The following is an 18,819-nucleotide window of genomic DNA, read 5'->3' as shown; positions in this document are numbered from 1 at the left end:
GGAATGGGATGCAGGGAGGAGGGATACTTTAAACTCTGGTTTATCTGACAAATTCTGCAGTTTCACATCCTCTACTCTGCTTTCCAGCAGACAGATGAAAACAATTTTTACATGGCACAAGCAGAGGAGAAGCAATCGAACTCTTGCTCCCAGTGCAAGACTCAGCTGCACAGGTGCCACCTCTGTAACCTTTGGAGACCTCCATAATTAAGGAATTACCAAAAAGAGGGAATATATAATCCTTGTCTGACACCATTTCACAGGCAGCAGGTGCTCTGAGGTGTTTGGGATTCACTCAGGCACCAGTCCAGGAGAATCTTCCCCCAGCAGCTCCAAGTTCCTGACTTTCAGCAGCAGAACTCGGAGCTCTTTGTGCACAGTGCTGTTACCACCCCTGCTCTCCCAGCCCCCCACTGGCAATGCCCAGAGTGGCTTTAATTTGGGATTCTCCATCTCAGTGCTTCTTTTTCTGTTATCCAGAGCTGAAGAGTCAGAATTTGCCATTCCCCCTGCTATGGAGGCTGCCAGCAGTTCCAGGTGCTGGTGCTCCCTGTACCTGCCCGGGTAGGGAGGATTCCCTGGAGGTGCACAGGTGCTGTCCCAGCTCTCTGCTCCCACCACACCATCAGCACAGCACTTTTCAGAGAAAAACAATCAAAGCCAAAGCCCTGTGGCGCCCTGGTCCTTGGGATCCCTTCCAGAGGTGCCCTGCTCTCTTCAGACTCTCTGGGTCATGACTTCAGACTCTCCCAGCTCAAGGCTGTTGGTGCTCCAGTCCCCATCCTATCTGTGAACACAACACTGAGTCACCTTCCACAGGGATTTGGTCTGAGCTGATGCTTTTTGGGTCAGAAGCTCCTGAAAGTGATGGACAAAGGGACTTCCAGCCATGAGGAATTGCAGGACAAACTCACCGGGTATAAATCACAACAGCTCCTTTGGCTGCAACAGAGCTGCCTGATTTAAAATCTTAGGACATCCTGAGCTGGAAGGGACCCACAAGGATCATCAAAGTCCAACTGCTGGCCCTGCACAGGGCAGCCCCAAGGGCATTGTCTAAACACTTCTTGAACCCCTGAGAACCAGACCCCAAGGAATCCCACAGGGCAACTCCAAAGGCTGGATGGACAGGGCGTGGAGCATGAAACCAAGCTCTGCCTGTCCATGGACTGCAGGAAACGCTGATGAACCAGAGGAGAAGTCACTGTCCTTCTGGATTTGCTCCCTGGAGCTCTGTCAGGGAAGTCAGAAGGCATTTGGCATGTGCAGCTGAATATCAGACTTACAATGAGGCTGTCTGGGCTTGTTTCCCAGCTTTGAGACTGACACACTTTGCAAGCTCAGTCAGTTCCCCTTCCTCCCCAGGCCCGATTTCTCCCCACTCTGCACCTTCCCGAGTCATTTTGTACCTGCACAAAGCACTCACCCAGCCAGAACATTTTGCTCACTTAGATGGGTGTCACATTTAACTCCAAGAGGGGAGCACTTTCAGCATCGCTTAATGAGGCTTTTCTGCTTTGCATAAAAACTTGGCGATGAGCTGGGCAGGATGATAAAGGAGGAGGAGAGCTGCCAGCTGCCAGGCAGGAGAGACAGACACCTCCTGACACCCCCCCTCCCCTTGGACACACACAGGAGGGGCTGGGAAGGCGACCAGGCTGCTGCTTTGGGGCTCCAGCAGCCCTTGGGGTCTGTGTTCACATCCCCTCAGGCCTCCCCAGCCCAAAGGGGCTGTGTTAACCCTTGATTCCTGTTCTCCCAGCAGTGCCTGTCCCAGATCCCAGTGTTTCCCCACTGATTTGTAAGTTATTACTCTTTATTACTGCTGCCTACAAACCTCCAGCTCTTCCAATCCACACAGCCTCAGGCTGGTGCAGCCAAATTCTCTTCCCTGAGCTCTGCCCTCCCCTCTCACACCCTCCAGCCCCCTTTTTCCTGCCACCAATAAACACTCCCAGGGTTTCAAGTCTTCCTCTTCCAAGTTCCTTCTGCATTCCTTGCAGGATTTCTATGGGGGAAGATGCAGCTGGATGGACCCTGCTCCGTTGCTTTTCTGGAAACGGTTCTTTTTCCCTTTTTCCCTTTGCTCCCTTAGCTCAGAGAGGCTCTCAGAGCTGCAGAGGATCCTCAGGCTCAGTGGGTCCATCTGCAGCTCCTTCTGGGCTGTTGGGGACACCAAAGGGCAGAGTCCCCAGTGCCACCTCAGCTTCCCACCCCTCCTGCTGTCTCCTTGCACTGTCCACAGCTTTGCTGGCTCAGGACGTGCCTTTCCTCCCCAAGAAAAGGGAAATTTTTAGTTGCAAACAAGTTTCTGGTGACAGGACATTTGCTGAGTTTTGGCACAAGTAATTGCTGTTTATATTCATTTCTCTCTGTGAGGGGTCAGTGTGTGGCTGAGGCTGCAGCTTTGGTTGCACCACACACGACTGCTGTTCTGCAGCTCCCGGAGCTGCTCTCTCTGCAGGATGAGCCCTGTTCCACAGCATTCTAGCAGAGTTTATTAGGAGACACTGCCTAGTGTTTGATCTTGGAAGCTTTTCCCCCTCCTGGTACAAAGAAGAGCATTTAAGTGGTAAATGAGATGCATTTGGGATATGTATCAAAATGCAGACCCATAGGCCAGGAGGCTGCCTGCATTGTTAAGCTTGGAAATTCTGAATTACACTTTAGGCAGGAGACTTGGCAGGGGTTTTAACAAGAAATGCTAGAAAAAGCAAGGCTTGTTCTCACATGGGTGACTATGCAGCCTGCAGCAAATTGTAAAGGACTTTGGTTTTTTTTTTTGCAAACACCACTGAACTTCCTTTGGCTTTCTAAGAACCAGGTCCTTTCCCTGATTTGGGGCATATCCTCCAAAACAAAGCCTGTCTGTAGTGTTGCACATTTAACTATTAACCAGCTACACCAAAGATCCACTCTCCCCAAGCACCAGACTCTGGTCACCTCTTTCTTCTGAAGGCACAGGCAGAAAAACACAAATTTTAATAGGCTGAGTGCTTGCTGTTGCTATAAACAGCAACACCCAGTAAACAGGAGCTCAAGTCTAGGTGTCACTTCAGGACACTGCAGAAATCCCCAGCACTGGGGGGTCGTGGCACCAGAACAACAACTGAGACCTTTTATTTGATAAATAGCACATGATGCTTTAGAACAACTTGGAGAGAGAAAACACTTAAAGCCCAGATTTAAGTGGAAAATAGCATGAAAGCCAACGTGGCTAATGATCTGACAAGGAACACGCAAGGCTAATTTGGGACTTCTTTAAGTGGAATGCTTGATTAGGCACCAGAAAGGCATTAAATCATGTAGGTGTTCCTTGGGAAAAGCATCTCTAATGAGGCTGTGGTGGGAAAGTTTGAGTGAAGTTGGGGCAAACAGAGACGAAGAGAACAAAGAGATGATCTGGTGCAAGGGGAGATGGCAGCAGCCACTGACACTGCTGAGTGCAAGGAACACAGGGAGGGCGGTACCAAAGCCAGGGAAGACACTTCATCTGCACATCCTGCCCTTAATTTAGGAGTTATTAAGCAAAATGAGTCCTTAAAAGAACTCCATCTCTGCGTTCCACCTGGCTCTGGCAGCCCCACTCGGAGGTCTCATCCCTGGCTGTCACTGGAGGGCTCAGGAGATGAATTTCAGCTGTGTCAGGAGATGAATTTTGTGCTCTGTCATGTGTGGGTTTGTTCCTTGGGTTCCTGACTGGTTCCCTGGGAATCTGCCTGGAAATAAAAGGATTCCTACTCAACGTAGAGCTCCTCTCCTTCTCACAAAGATGCTGTGCTCTCCTTGGTGCTGCCCTTTGCTCCCTGTTCACCCTCCCTGGAACAACAACTCCTTTTTGCTGTTCCCACCAGAGCCGTAGCAGGAATGTCACGCCCTGAGGAGCTGTGATGCCGTGCCCGGGCTGTAGGGTTGTGTATGGGACATGATATGGCAAAAAAAGGGTGAGGAGTGATCATTGCTAAGTTGTGTTGTCACATTCCAGTTCCGGAGCCTGGGAAATAACAGCAGAAGTCACTGGATGAGAAGAGGCAAGTTAAAAAGGGCATGAAAATGAAGTGTTTGCCAGCAGCCACGTTCAGGTTTGAAGAGGAAACTCCTGACTTCTGATTTAGATGGGAAGCTGCCCAACCTGTTGGCTGCTGGTTTTGCTTTGCTGTGCAGGCACCTGAGGCCAGGGGCTGCCTCCCCTCTTGTTCCTAGCGGTGAGATGCTTTGTGGGAGCTGTGGGGCTCAGCTTTTCCGGCTCTGCTGTTTGCCCAGGAGAGGTCAGGAGCCAGCTCTGCCTGGTGGCTGCTGCCTGGAGCACTCCCACCACTCCCTCTGTGCTCATGGGATGGTGACAAAGCCCTCCCACAGCAGCGCTTGCACTTGTTTGATGCTGTTTGGCCAGGTTTGGGTGCTCCTTTTGAAAAGCCAACAGCTGATGAATAACCTGGTGTTTCACACGTGATTATGGTCCTCACAGCCTCAGTCAATAAATACAATAAGCTTGAACAGCCTGGTGTTGTGAGCTCTTTAAAATCATATCCTCTATTAGAGACAGCAGTCGATGGTGCTTATTCCAGTTCAGCAGTGATTGTGTGCTGGGTACTGCAAAAAGCCACCTGCAAGCCAAAGTGGGGACTGTAACTCCCTGCTGGTGTGCAGCACACCTGTCCTGCTCTATGAATCCTAGTTTTTAATTAAAGTGGATAAAATGCTTCACGAAACGCGATGTGCTTGTTTAAATACCGTCAGTCAGGCAAAGGGATTTAAACAGGGAAGTTTGGGCTTTTTGCAATGAAATGCGTATCTGCTGTCATATGTGAGTTTGTTCCCTGGGTTCCTGACTGGTTCCCTGGGAATCTGCCTGGAAATAAAAGGATTCCTACTCAACCTAGAGCTCCTCTCCTTCTCACAAAGGTGCTGTGCTCTCCTTGGTGCTGCCCTTTGCTCCCTGTTCACCCTCCCTGGAACAACAACTCCTTTTTGCTGTTCCCACCAGAGCCGTAGCAGGAATGTCACGCCCTGAGGAGCAGGGTTGTGTATGGGACATGATGCAGCAAAAAAAAGGGTGAAGAGTGATCATTGATAAATTAGGATCATTGATAAGATAGGGTTAGTCATGGCAAAGGGATTTAAACAGGGAAGTTTGGGTTTTTTGCAATGAAATGTGCATCTGGTGTCTCTCTTAGCTCTGTGCAATCCATCCAGAGAATCCAGCCCTGAATTCCACGTGCTCTCTAAACAAGAGGGAGAGGAGGAAAGGGATGTTCAGAGTGTATGTCCAGTTGATAGATATGAAAGGTTTGGGTTTGGTGACAAACAGCTTTATTGAAGTGGTGGAAATCACACAGAAAACAAACAAAACTGAGAGTTAACCTCAGCACATTGACGTGAAGAACACCAGGGAGCTAGAGCTGGCCACTGGTGAAGAAAATTCCAGCTGTGGATGTGCGGATGTGCTGCTTTGGATCTTATCTGCTGGAGCATTGGAGATAGACAAGCTGAATTCCTCCTGAGCAAAATCCCAGGATTTAGGCCTCCTGTACCAATAAACCAGGATCAGAATTGGAGAGGGCATTTTACCCATCACAAATGTGTTTTCCTGTAGGACAACAGTAAAACCAGGTTTCCTGGAGTGATGGACAAGGTGTCTGTGGTAGGAACAAGCAAAACTGGTCCCATTCCCGTGGTGAGGCTGGCTGGAATGGAGCTGGAGTTTGGACTCTGCCAGAGTCCTACCCAGCAGCAGAATGAGATGGCAAAGGGAAACTCCACATGATTTTTCCCCTTTTTATTGCAAATTCACTGTATTTGATTTTTGAGGTGGGCACAACAACCAAGGCAGTGAGGCAGGAGCTGTGCTGCTGGTGCCAGGTGGGCTTGAGAGTATTCCACAGGGACTGCTTTGGGCTGCTCCAAGGGGTGGGTCACGGGATCAGTGTGAGCTGGATATAGGGATACAGGATGGGATATTGATGGACTTTTCCTATGGGAGGGAATTCTGCAGCACTCAGGGCTCACTTTGACCTTGCTCTGGGGCTCTGCAGGGAAGGTCTGGCAGCCTGGAGCTGATTTACAGCCCAGGCTGAGTTACCTGGGAAAGCAGCAGCTTGTCCACTGTTACTTGCTGCTCCCGGGAGAAGTGGGGACTGAGGGTGCGTGGATCAGCTCCGTGTTCCGTGTGCTGCAGCAATGGGAAGGGGAGTCTGGGAGCTCTGCTGGAAGAGGTACCAGTTCTCCCACCTGCATCCCAGACTTTCCAAGCCCTGACTCCCCAAGCCCTGACTCCACCACCACTGCAATGTGTGCCAGGCTTTGGGACACCCCTTCTGCCAGTCCCTCTCTGGATTCCTCCTTGCCCAGACATGGCTCTCTACAAGGCTCCTTCTGGGGGTTCAGGGGAGCCTTGCTGCAGTTCCCAATAAATCTCCAAGCCCTGTGGGTGTTCTTCCTCTGATGCCAATATTAATCCAGGTCAGCAGATTCCATGGTACCAGCTGACCCAATCCCTGGGTGTCTCAGTGATCTCCTTGACTTGGATCTAATTTCTGTCACTGGCTGTAAATAATTCCCAAACTAAAGCAGTTTGAATTGGATGGATGGACTTGCTTTGACTTATTAATGGCAGCAGTTGACACTTCTTGTCCCATCTGTCTCTGTGAAGACTCCTGCTCAGCTCTCACCCTCGGTACAAGGAGCAGCTGTGATGTAATTCCTCAAGCACTGGAGAGCCAGAGGGCTGGGAAGGGTCTGATTCCCAGTGCAGATGAGAGTTGATGGAAGGGACGGGGACCTTCTGAGCTGTAGAAATACCTGAGCACCTTCCTACAGCTGAACTGCACTTGAGAGCACCCCGGAGACAGCTGGAAGTGAAAAGAGCCCTGGCACTGGTGAGCTCCAAGTCCTGCTGTGTGGATAGGGACTGGCTTTAGCAGAAGAAGACTCCAATCCCAAACCAAATGGCTCTTTTTCTGCTTCTGTGCCTGTGGAATATTTTAAAATTACCCCCTGAAATGTTCCTTGATGTTATAAATAGCGTGCTTCAGAGGCTGAGAGGCACATCCTTTTTCCCTCTCAGCCATGCTCATCTCCAGCTCCGGGGATGTGGATTTGACATGGTCAAGGAATCTGCCCCAATGCAGGAATAATTCACCTCCCTGGGTGAGAGCAGGGCCCTTCCTGGGGCTCACTCAATGTTTCCTGTCTGCATCAGGAGCAGATGACTCCAGTCCACGTGCAGGAGTTATTCACTCGTGCCTCCAAGGAAATGAGAGTTCACATTCCAGCTGTGGATTTTGTGGGGTGGATTTGGGTATCTGGTGCTTCGATGCCCTTCAAACACTGCAGCTCTGTTGGATCCCTGTTCCTGTAGGGGGAAGGCAGCTGGATCCAGCGGGGCTGAGCCTTTAGCAGTAACCCGTCTGCATTCCAAGGGTTGTGTATGGAAAATTGCATGAGCAAATCCAGGGAGCTCAAGGCTCTGGGATGCAGGGGGAGCTGGCCATCACTCAACTGCTGGATGCTGAAGTAGCCACACTCCTTCCCATGTCCTTCATGCCCAGAGCAGCCACATCTTGTCCTGGCTCCAGGCCCTGCAAAGTAATTCCCAAAGTCTTCTGGAAAGGACTGGTCAGCAGGTGGAGGTGGGGAGGGGCAGCAGAAGAAGTCACATTGCTTGTGTCCATATCTTAGAGCTGTAAAATCCAGCAGCCTTCTCCCTCTTTGCCTTCTGCATTCCCAAAAGAGTTTAATCATATTTTGGTTGGCTTTTTCCTGGGTATTGCTCCATGCTGGGGGTTGTTACAGTCCTGTAGACAAACTCATGGCTTTACAATGCAAAAAACCCCCGGGCTACCTGCATATGTGAGATGATTTATTGTTCTTGATAATCAATTTGTTACCGCAGCCGTTTCAGGTTAATCCTGCTATTAATATCCCGAAACCACTGATGTGCAATCCCATTACACAGAGCCCAAACTCTGCTCCTGTGCCCCTGCCTGTGGCACAGTCAGGCAGATCATTGCAGCCCCTGCTCCAGCAGCTCTGCAACTCGGTGACCAAATGGCCCTGGGCTGCTTTGGTGGTGGCCAACTGCTGGGGAGCTCATCCTGCCAGCACGGAGCTCGATGCCGGGTGGAGCATGAAGCTGCTGGATGAGGGAGTGGAAAAATTGATTGATTTTATTTTTCCCTGCAGCTGAGAGCTGTGTGGCAAATGGCAATGGAAATCAAGCGGGATGAAGCAGGGGTTTGATCTGGGGAGAGGAGAGCAGTGAGAGAACGAGGGGGTAATTCAGGTAAACTGAGTGGGCTTGGTTCTGCACTGAGCTGGGTAATTAGGAGTCTGAACTGGGGGTGCAGTGTGGCCACAGCAGGGCAGCAGCTTTTGGGTTGGTTTTGACAAAATCAGGACTGTAAGAGGGTCATGCTGGCTGTGGGTTTATTTTTGGCTTTTTCCCGCAGCCCCACAGGAGTGGATGGGGACAGTGAGCACAGGGATGCAGAGCTCGGATTTTCGAAGGCATTTAGGCTAAATATAGAAATTGGTTATTAAGATTTTTCCATGAACATTGTAAACAAATTAGTTCCACTAGGTAGCTATCTGCATGCCTAGGTGCTTATGTACCTCTGCAAAACCTTCCTGGAGGAGCTATTTGCTGTCTGGCTTCAGGATCCAAACTTTCTGAGCTGGGAACGAGGGAAGTTCACTTCACCTTCCTGGGGTAATTCCGAGCGTTTGGGTGAACTTGTGCAGTGAAGGCTCTATCGCTCCACTGCCTTTACGGAGAAAAAGCTGCTTCATTTAGCAGGCAGGAGCCCTGGAGCTGAGTGATGTGAGCAGTCCCATGAGGAAGCTGCACATCAGCAGCTCTTGTTCTACATCTCCTCAGGCCCCTGAGGCTGCAGGGATATTTGCTGGAGTTCCAGACATTGTCACTTCCTGGCATCACTTTTGTTTGAACAAGTGTTGGAGAAGGATCCCCCAGCACCCACAGCTCCTTCCCCTGTGGCCTAGAAATTCATCAGCTGCTCGGGGCTGCTTGGCATCACTGCTGCAGTGTTTTGTTATTGTCACACATTTCCATTTCTCCCGAGCTTATGATAAGCATCCAAATTAAACTGCGGCCTCTGATGTTTCTGATATTTCCAGGCAATATTGATAATGAGGCTTGTGCTGCCGTGTGTCATTTACTCAAAGAGCTCCGAGCACCGAACAATCTCCGTGCACAGGGATTGTCTCATCCATCACTGGAAGTCAGCAGCGCCCGTACCACGGTGCACAGTGACATTACTCAGTGGTTTGGGGCAGAGAAAGCGGAACTGAGAAGACAAGAGATCTTTTATGGTGGCGTAAAAATAAGATTTTCTGTGTGTTTGTTGCCAGTGGAGCGGGAGGAACGCTCTTGTGAAGAACTGGAAGCTTCCTTCAGCAGCCAAAACTTTGGTGCAGCCCATTACAGGAGATGTTATTTATTACTGTGCTCCAGGACCTGCTTTGTTTGGCTGTCAGATCCAAAAATCCTGGTCCAGACAGCCTGTGCTGAGTCCACGACAGCCCTGACAGGGCGTTCCCAGATGGAGGGATCCCAAGGGATGGGACACACGGATGCCCCATGGGGAACATTCAGTCTCGTGTCCATTCATCCTCCCAGCCACGTCCTTTGCAAAGGACACTTGACCTCTGATTAAGGATGGACGCCAGGAGATGTCAAGGAAACAGGAATGGAGATTTCCTTTGATGGACAAGGAATTAATAAGGTCTGCTGACACTTCATCACAACAGAAGAATAAACAAACAGAACTTCCAAGCTGGCTCTTACAAAAGCTCCTGATTTATATGAAACCGAGCCTGGTGGGTGATGTGAGCCACTGGCACAGCCAAGCATCACCCCAAAGCAGCTCTCTTATCCCGAAGGAGGATAACAGGGGCTGACACAGAAATATGGCTTCTTAAACTGCTTTTACAAAAATCAATTCTTACCACATCAGTGTAAGTCCATTCTGGTGTAATTCCATCACTGCAATCAGGTTACTCCAGGCTTTAAATTGTCCTTGATCACAGAGCAACTCCAAATGATAAATGGAGCTTTCTTTCTCTTTTTTGGGATATTTGGGCCAAATTCTTGGCGCAGGTCAGGTACAGACAAGTGGCACCAACTTGTGAACTTCAGGGTTTAATTGGTTTTTCTATGTAAATTCTACTGCTGTGCTGTACTTTGATTTTTAATCCTCTGTTTATAAATTTAAAAATCCCTCCAAAATATGAATGCTCATTAATAATCATTCATTGATCATCCTGTAATAATCAACCAATGATCTTTTATCAACATCCAACAGCTGCATCACCTCAATGCATTCCTGTTAATGAATTAAACCTCAGAAGAGAGAGATCAGCTCAGTTCCCAGGGGTGAACACAAAACCTCTTTGAAAGAACAGACAATTGCACAGCATAACAGTTTAACTTGGGGAATGGAGAATAATAACGGATCCAATTGAAAGTGCAAGGGAATTTAGAGAGGAAAAATGTAATTACCTGCTCTGGAAAGGGGCCAGACACTGTTTAAAATCTCATTCTTCCCAAATATGTCTGGGAATCTGTAATGACAGCAGGATCATGAGACACGGAGTGTGTTGCGTGGGCTTGGGAACTAAAAGAAAAGCAAAAACAAGCTGTATTTTTTTTTCCTTGATTCTAGAAGTATCTGCTGGTATTTCAGGAACCTGTGTGACACATGCTTGGAGTTGTGACCCAGCATAGAACAAAAGCAGAGCGAGGAAAGATGCAGCTCCAAAATGAAAAGAAGTATTTAGTGCTTGCAAGAAAGTAAAAAAGGTTTTGGAAAAAGAATGAAAATTAATTAAGAGATTTGTTTAATTTAATTTTCATTCTCGTGATCTGTGGAAGCGGCTAAAAAAAGAAAGAACATGCTTTCATTTCTTTATTTTAATAATTTGTTTTCCCATCCTAGTGAGCAGGACCAGCCTCAGTCTCCTATAAATATCCTTCCCTCAGCCTCCGTTGAATGTGAGGTGCATAAAATTTAGGATTGGTCAAGTTTATCACTCTCAGATATCTTTTGCCCAGTGCTGGACAAAGAAAGGAATGCCAATGTCAGTGTGAGCAAGAGCTGCCTCCTCTAACAGCGAGTGACAAGCTCGTGTTCCGTGAATCTGGGGGAATAAAAGCCAAGTACTCCTGATGTTAATTAATTATCAACCCATTGCTCGTAGAATTCAAGTGGTTCCAGCAGCTTTTATTTATACCTGTGCAAGTCCGAGGATGGGAAATGATGGGTTTTAGTTTGTTTTTGTTTTTTGCAACCAGCAAGAAGCGATTTTTTCAAACGTTAAGTGAATGGGGAAGTTGTTCCAACAGCTTTTGGATTCACATGTCTTTCATGTGACACATACCGTGAGGTTTCAATTAGCTTTTGGGCAGTTGTAAACTAGAAAGCAACACAACCAAGCAAAAGATTGTTTTAAAAACAAACTGTTACTGTCTCATTTGTTAACTGTCAAAATGAAATTGCTACAAACTCATCACGTGTTTTTTGAAGTGACCCAGAGTTGAAATTCAGAGGGATTTTTGTCTGAAAATGTAGTGTGATTAGAGCCAAAGTATTTCTGGGGCAGAACAGGGCAGTGCTATCATTATCACCTTACAGACAGAAGCTGTGAGTCTGAAAATCACCAACACCCCAGTGCTGCCTGTGACTTCAGGGCAGTGCCAGACCCCTTCGGAGCCCTTTGCTCCAAACCCTGTTTGATCCCTGGTATCCCCTTCTGAGCATCCTACTCTGGGGTCATCTCTGGGTTCAGCTCGATTTAATTAACAGGGAACATTCCTGAAACCACGGGAGCAGCTAATGAGCATGGTGGGTTTCTAGGTGGGAATGAGGCTGAGGGGCATCATCTGAGGGTCGTGGGAGTCAGAGGGAGAGTTTAATGATTTTGTGCCTTTGGTCTGAGGTGGGAGGAGGGCAGAGGCTCCCGGGGTTTGGGATGAGATGAGAAGAACCTCATTTCTGGGTTGTTCCTGCTGTAAAGGAGCCTGGATCTACCCCAGCTGACCCTACCAGTTTTTTTGGCTGTGACATATTTTGGAATAGAGACAGCATGTCAGGGTGGGTTGGAACTAAACTAAACAAGACCCCTTCCAACCAAAACCGTTTTATGATTTCTTGGCTCCCTGATAACCAGCACAGCACCTGAGCTGTGTCCCCTTGGCTGGAGCTGCCCCATCCATGACAGATGATGTAGGACCAGATTTCCTGGGTTTCCCTTCTGCCAGCACAGCCTGGATGTGATGCCACAGCTCATCCTTTTGCTCCCAGTGGCTCCCAGTGCCCCATCCCAGCATCCCAGCCTTGCTTCAAACCCCGGAATTATGGTCCAAGCTCTTCTCCCCATCTTTCCTTTTATCTCTCACTGAAGAAAATATCCCCCTGAATGGATGGGCACACTAAGGCCATTTACTTAATCGCTGGGCCCAGCTGAAGGTCACCCTGAAAACACTCATAATTCCTATTCAGCACTATAAATACACATTTGATTCATTGTCTCCTGTCCCTTCCATCACGGGGGATGGAGGAGGAGGAGGAGGACCGGCAGCCCCCCCCCCCCGCCTCTCCCGGCAGCGATGAGTCACTGTCCTGGCTCTGAGGCTTCATCAGAGTGATATTATTTGACAATAATTGTAATTTATGCTCCAAAAGTGCTGGGGGAGCTGCGCTCAGGGCTTTAAATGGGCCCTGGGATGTGATGGGTGAGCGTGGGGTGGGATGGGGTGAAGCGTGGGGGCGTTCGGGGGACACTGGGCTCTCCTGGGAGCCCCTGGAAAAGGTGGTCCAGGATGACTGTAAAGTCCTCCGAGCATCGGTGGCTCCGTGCTGGGGGTGCCACCCCGCATGCCGGCAGTGGGGAGGAGACGCCACAGCCCGGGAGGGACCGAAGCACCCCTGGCGCTCATGTCACTGCTCATCCAGGGGCTGCCGCCGTTCCAGCGACTACAAACCACGAAAGAAACAAAAATAAACCCCATCAGCGCCTTCCTCAGGCTTTTTAAGTGGGTTTTGTGGCAGCGGTACAGAAAGGGCTCGGGCACGGGGGACGGGGCGGTGGGAGCGGGACTGGGGGGGGGGGGGGCTCCCCTCACAAACCGCGGGGGCGGGGCCAGGCGCGGTGGGGGCGGGGCCATTCCCAGGCGAGGGGGCGGGGCAGGGGCGGGGCTTAGCACGCGTGGGTGGGGCTGTGGGCGGGGCTAAGCCCATGTGGGCGGGGCTATCAGCGCGAGGGGCGGGCCCGGGGCGTGGCCTGCGCGGTGTGGGCGTGGCCCGCCTGACGCAGTGACGCTGCCGCGGCCCGGCCCGACGGAGCGGCCGCCATGGCGAGCCAGTCGCAGGGCATCCAGCAGCTGCTGCAGGCCGAGAAACGCGCCGCGGAGAAGGTGGCCGAAGCCCGCAAGAGTGAGTAGGGCACGGCCCGGCTCCGCCAGGCCCCGCCGCGGGGGGTGTGGTGGCGGGGGAGCCCGGCCCAGCCCGGTCTGGCCTATCCCGGCGCGGCCGCCTCAGGCCTTGCGGCCCGGCGCTGAGGGCGGTGGGGCAGCGGGGATCCCCCAGCCCTGCCCCGGGGGTGCTCGGGGCTCGGTGGGGCCTTCGGGAGAGCAGCGCTGGAGGCTCCCCCCGAAGGCTGAGTGCGGTGTGAGGGGTCGCAGCCGCACCGGGAGCCTCCTGCCAGAGCCCAGCGCAGGGCTCAGGAGCTCCGGGCTCTCTGTAGGACACCACCGCCAGAACCCGGCCTTCGCTTGGGGCACGGCTGTGCTTCTCTCTGCCCTTCCTACCTTCTGCCGCTTTTTCCCTGATGAAAACAGCGTGTTTCCACATCGGTGATTACAGAGCTGTTCCTTATGGATCTAAGGTAGCTTTTCCTGTTAAGCAAGAGAAATTCTGGTTGCAAAGACCCCCAGCTTTGCAAACCTTTTCTGCTTCAAACAAATACATATATCTATATTTGTATTTTTATATTTGCCTTGGCTTGCGGTTCAACCCCCTGACAGTGTTGCAAGACGCAGAGTTTTGGAGCAGTGATGATAATCTTGGAGGGGAGAATGTGGAGGGAAGTCCAGGAGGGGAAGTTGAGGCAGTGGCCAGCTCTGCATTTGGTTTCACAGTTGGTTTGGCAACATTAAGATTTAATGCTCTTTCTTGTGGGCTCTTTTTGGGATCTCTCAGAAGCTGCACACTCACGTGGGTTGGGGCAATCCCAAAAGTGGGTACAGACTGGGAAAAGAACTTGCTGTGAGAAGCCCTGCAGAGAACAACTTGGGGATTCTGGTGGACGAGGGGCTGGACATGAGCCTGCAGTGCATTTGCAGCCCTGAGGGCCAAACACATTCTGGGCTGAGCCCCAGCGTGGGCAGCAGGGGAGAGGGATTCTGCTCCTCTGCCCTGCTCAGGTGAGACCCCACCTGCAGAGCTGCCCCAGCCCTGGGGCTCAGCACAGGAAGGACCTGGAGAGAGTCCAGAGGAGGCCATGGAGATGCTCTGAGGGCTGGAGCCCCTCTGCTGTGGAACCAGGCTGGGAGAGCTGGGGGTGTTCACCTGGAGAAGAACAGGTTCCAGGGAGATCTCAGAGCCCCTTCCAGTGACTTAAAGAGGCTTTTGAAAAGGAGGGAGAGGGACTTCTTATATGGAAACTGCCAGAGGGCAGGGTTAGATGGGATATTGGGCAGGAATTGTTCCCTGGGAGGGTGGGCAGGCCCTGGCACAGGGTGCCCAGAGCAGCTGGGGCTGCCCCTGGATCCCTGGCAGTGTCCAAGGCCAGGCTGGACATTGGGGCTTGGAGCAGCCTGGGACAGTGGAAGGTGTCCCTGCCCATGGCAGGGGTAGCACTGGATGATCTTTAAGGTTCCTTCAACCCAAATCAGTCTGGGATTCATTCTGTGACTAAAGCCAGACCTGAATGCTGCCTGATGCATCCACATGCTCCGAGATGCTCTCCACTGCTCAGTGCTGGAAGCTCAAGGCTTGGTGGCCTTGGCCGTGGTTTGCTGGGGTCCTCCAGAGATCAGCGAACTCTGGGAGGGGGCTTGGCCGATCCCTCCTGCAGAAGGAGCAAACACTGTGGTGATGGCTGGGCATCAGGAAAACAAGCTCTCAGTGCTTTCTCTTCTTTCTTTCTCTTGGTTTGTCCTTGGGGAGCAGGGAAGAACCGGAGGCTGAAGCAGGCCAAGGAGGAAGCCCAGGCAGAGATCGAGCAGTACCGCCTGCAGCGGGAGAAGGAGTTCAAGGCCAAGGAGGCAGCGGTTGGTTTCCTCCATCGTTCACTTATTTCCAGCCCCTTTGCCTTGTGCTGGGGGTTCCTTGCTCTGGCAGCACCCTCAGGGTGGAGTGAGTTACAGCAGGAGCACTTCCCCAAGTGCCTTCCTGTGAGGCACAGCCACGTGTCCCAGAAAAACCCGTGGAAGTGGCTCAGGACACGGTGTGCTGCATCTCAACAAGCAGGGAAACAGCTTAATAAGCTCCTGGGTGCCCTGAGGGGTGACAGCCTCCCCAAACTGTGCTGTGTGTAGCAGTGTCCAAAAGAGACCAGGCTCTTTCATCCTGTCACAGGCTCGTTTCCATGGTGCTGACGTGGCAGAGGCCACTTGCCTTGTCCCTGCTCACCAAAAGGGAGGGCTGAAGGAAGATTTTTAGAAAGATTCTCCAAGGGTAGAAGGAATGGGATGATGGGAATTGTGCTTAAACTGACTCCTGGGTGTTACTTTTCTTGCACTCTCTAGTACAGTTGTGCCATGGGGTTCCAGTTGTCTGTACAGCAGCACCTTTGTTTTGGGCACTCCTTAGAAACTCATGGTCTAAACTGGTGGATCATGAATAAATGGCAGGGAGTTGGAACAAGATGATCTTTAAGGTCCCTTCCAACCCAAAGCATTTGATGATTCTGTAAAAGAGGATAAAAGGCAGGGGCTGAGGATGAAATACTTGGACAAGTTTAGGGTGAAATCTGAGGAAAAAATCCAGCAGTACTTTTGTCTCTTTGACATAAACATTAACATTAATCTTCCCTCAACAAAGATTAATGGCTGAGATGGTCCAAAATAACAAAATACAGAGCTTGGCATGGTAATTCCTCTTTCCTTTGCTGTTTGTAGGCCCTTGGCTCCCATGGCAGCTGCACCACTGAAGTTGAGAAGGAGACTCAGGAAAAGATGAGCGTAATCCAGCAGAACTTCCAGAAGAACCGGGAGGTGGTGATGTCCCAGCTGCTGTCACTGGTGTGTGACATCAAACCCGAGATCCATGTGAATTACCGCATCAATGGGTAGTGCTGGGAGGAGGGAGGAATGTCCTGGGAGTGCTGGGAGTAAAGTCTGAGCTTCAGGTGGAATGTACAGCCCTTAGCCATACCTTACCTGTCCTCCTTGTACATGTGTTAAATTATTTCAGTGAGCTCTTGGAGTTCTCTTAGTTTCTCTTTTGACATGGATTCAGAGCTTATTCAAACATGAAGTGGCCATGTCTCAGATCTGTGCTAAGTTATTAAATAGATAGTCCAGCTGGCACAGGAATGCTCCCTTTTTATGGTGATGGTTTTCAGTGAGAGGCTTCCCTCTGTGAAATAGAGAAGGGAGAGAGCTGCTGGCCTGTGTCAGTAATTGTTAAACCTGTGTACCTGTATTCTTGTTGACCAAACTGCATTTTCCAGTGTGTTGTTAAACCTCTGCACAGGGTTTAAACCCTGTAAGAAGAATTCCCTGGCTGTGCAAGTCCTGGCTGATCATTTTCAGGTGCTTGAGTTTCTCTGTATTGAATCCTCTGTATATTCTGCTGTTAGCTTGAGGTACAAGCCTGGCACTATGACACCTGAAAGTAAAAACACTTCACTCCAAAGCCTCTGCTCAGTCTGGTTCTTCCTGCTGACCCGTTCTGGGAGTGCTGGCAGGTCTCACTGGGCACCTTGGGAGTCCGGACTCTGCAGAGTGACCATCAAGTATTGATAAAAGAAAGTTTAAGAGAGACAGCCAATATCTGAAGGTCACAGCAGGTAAGTTAAAACCCATTACAGAGCTCCTCCTCTTGGCTCCAGTCTGATGCTTCACCTGCCAGATCATTCTGAAAACCTTCAGGAACAAATGTTCTTGTGACCATTAGGGGAAATAAAATGGTGCCAGTTCATTGGAATAGTTTGATAGCCAGGTGCTGCACAGTAATTACCCTTCCTTGGGTCCAGTGCTGGTCACTGTGTGTTTATACCAAGGTCATCCTGAATCCTGCAGCATCCCCTGCCTGGGAACAGTGGGAAAGAAGAGTTTTGGAGTTGTCTGCATCAATCTTTCTAGCTCTTTAATCGAAAATACACACAAATACATCATGGGGTTTCATGTTTCAGTGGTTTCTTCCTCTCACCAGCAGAACATTAAATGCAGCTTTGCTTTTTTGTTGAGTTCAATTCCAGGCTTTTTGTGGAAAAGGGACCTCAGCGTGTCCCTGATCTGGCCCAGGAGTTGTGCAGTTTGGCATCTTCGCAAGGAGTCTCATGGATGCTGTTCCTCAGAACATCTTGACTTCCCCAGCCCCTCAGTGAGGCACTGCAAAGCCTCTTGGGCCTCTGGAGTTGTGATGGGGAGGGGAAAAAGCAGGATGGATGTGGATGTGAATCCTGCAGGCAGGAGCAGACAGCTGCGGGGTCTCCTCTTGCCATATTTTATCACTGTACTCCTGAAAAGATCTCTTCAGGAATTCAAGCTATTAAACGGGTTATAAAATTGAAACAAAAGCTGCTTGCAAAGTCAAATGTGCCAGGCTGGGGGAGAAGCCAGGTGGGTACAAGCAGAACAGGATCAAAGCAGTTTTAATCCGTGTGCTGTAATGTGGAGAGGTGTTATGGCCTCATAAAAGGTTGCAGCCATGGTAATTCCTCTCTGTCCTTTGGAGATGAGACATCTCTCCCTGTTGAGAGCAGGTGCTCAGGCTCCAGCAGGACACTCCTCAAAGCCCTCCTTCCTGCAGGCTGTAATTAGCAATTTCATTCCCTCTCTTATCAGTGACAGACTGAGCCTCTGTCCAGAAAAAAGTGAAGTGTGTGCTCCACTTACTCATATTGGTTCATAAGTTTCTCGTGGTTAATGAGGACTTTTATCCTTCTTTAGAACAGGCAGGAGAAAAAGGGGAAGAAAAAAATCCTCTCTGATTATTTCTCCTTGGCAAATGTGCTGTGAAGAAGCTCCCTTTAGAACATGCCGAAATGGCAATGTCTTGCAAGAATAATAATTTTCTGTTAATACTTCCCCGAAACTTAACTGTTGAGAATGACTCCAACTTTGCACTGAAGGACTTCCATTTACTGCTCTCCAGGAAGGCTGGCTTTGTGCAGTGCAGTGCAGAGATTTTATTTCCAGTTGAGATTCTTTCATCTTGCCCTGTGATGGTCTGGGAAAGGGAGCCCTGTGTGCCTAAGCCAGGCTGTGCCAGGGAACAGTCCTGACATGGGGATGGAGTGGGACATGCTGCTTCCTGCCCCTGAAATCTGATTTTTGGGGCATTTTGCAGCAAGTTTGAGGAGTAGGAGTGAAGCCCACACCAGCTGTTAGAACAAATCTGTATCTGAATTCTTCCTGCTGCTCCTCTGCCCAGAGCAGCTGTGGCTGCCCCTGGATCCCTGGCAGTGTCCAAGGCCAGGCTGGAGCAGCCTGGGATAGTGGGAGGTGTCCCTGCCCATGACAGGGGGTGGAACTGGGTGATCTTTAAGGTCTCTTCCAACCTAAGCGAGTCTGGGAGTCTGTGACAATCCCTCAGGACTGAGCCACAGCCTGCTCGTGTACCACAGAAA

The 18,819-nt window shown here is 50.4% G+C and overlaps 1 protein-coding gene across 1 annotated transcript; it reads left to right on the top strand.

Annotated features, from left to right (window-relative positions):
* The first annotated feature begins 13,305 nt into the window (after positions 1–13,305).
* ATP6V1G1 (ATPase H+ transporting V1 subunit G1) lies at positions 13,306–16,880 on the top strand. The gene is made up of 3 exons (XM_048325870.1): positions 13,306–13,454; positions 15,192–15,292; positions 16,142–16,880. The coding sequence occupies exons 1-3, from the start codon at positions 13,373–13,375 to the stop codon at positions 16,313–16,315; spliced, it is 357 nt and encodes a 118-aa protein (XP_048181827.1). The 5' UTR covers positions 13,306–13,372; the 3' UTR covers positions 16,316–16,880.
* The last annotated feature ends 1,939 nt before the right edge of the window (positions 16,881–18,819 follow it).

This window comes from Corvus hawaiiensis, chromosome 21 (genome assembly GCF_020740725.1).
Source record: "Corvus hawaiiensis isolate bCorHaw1 chromosome 21, bCorHaw1.pri.cur, whole genome shotgun sequence".
Classification (NCBI taxonomy): Eukaryota; Metazoa; Chordata; class Aves; order Passeriformes; family Corvidae; genus Corvus; species Corvus hawaiiensis.
This window is presented reverse-complemented; position numbering and strand designations above follow the sequence as displayed.

Excerpts from the sequence above, each read along its gene's own strand:
- ATP6V1G1 (XM_048325870.1), top strand. The coding sequence starts at position 13,373 with ATGGCGAGCCAGTCGCAGGGCATCCAGCAGCTGCTGCAGGCCGAGAAA. Across the intron at positions 13,455-15,191 it reads GGTGGCCGAAGCCCGCAAGA|GGAAGAACCGGAGGCTGAAG; the intron begins GTGAGTAGGGCA and ends CTTGGGGAGCAG. Across the intron at positions 15,293-16,141 it reads TCAAGGCCAAGGAGGCAGCG|GCCCTTGGCTCCCATGGCAG; the intron begins GTTGGTTTCCTC and ends TGCTGTTTGTAG.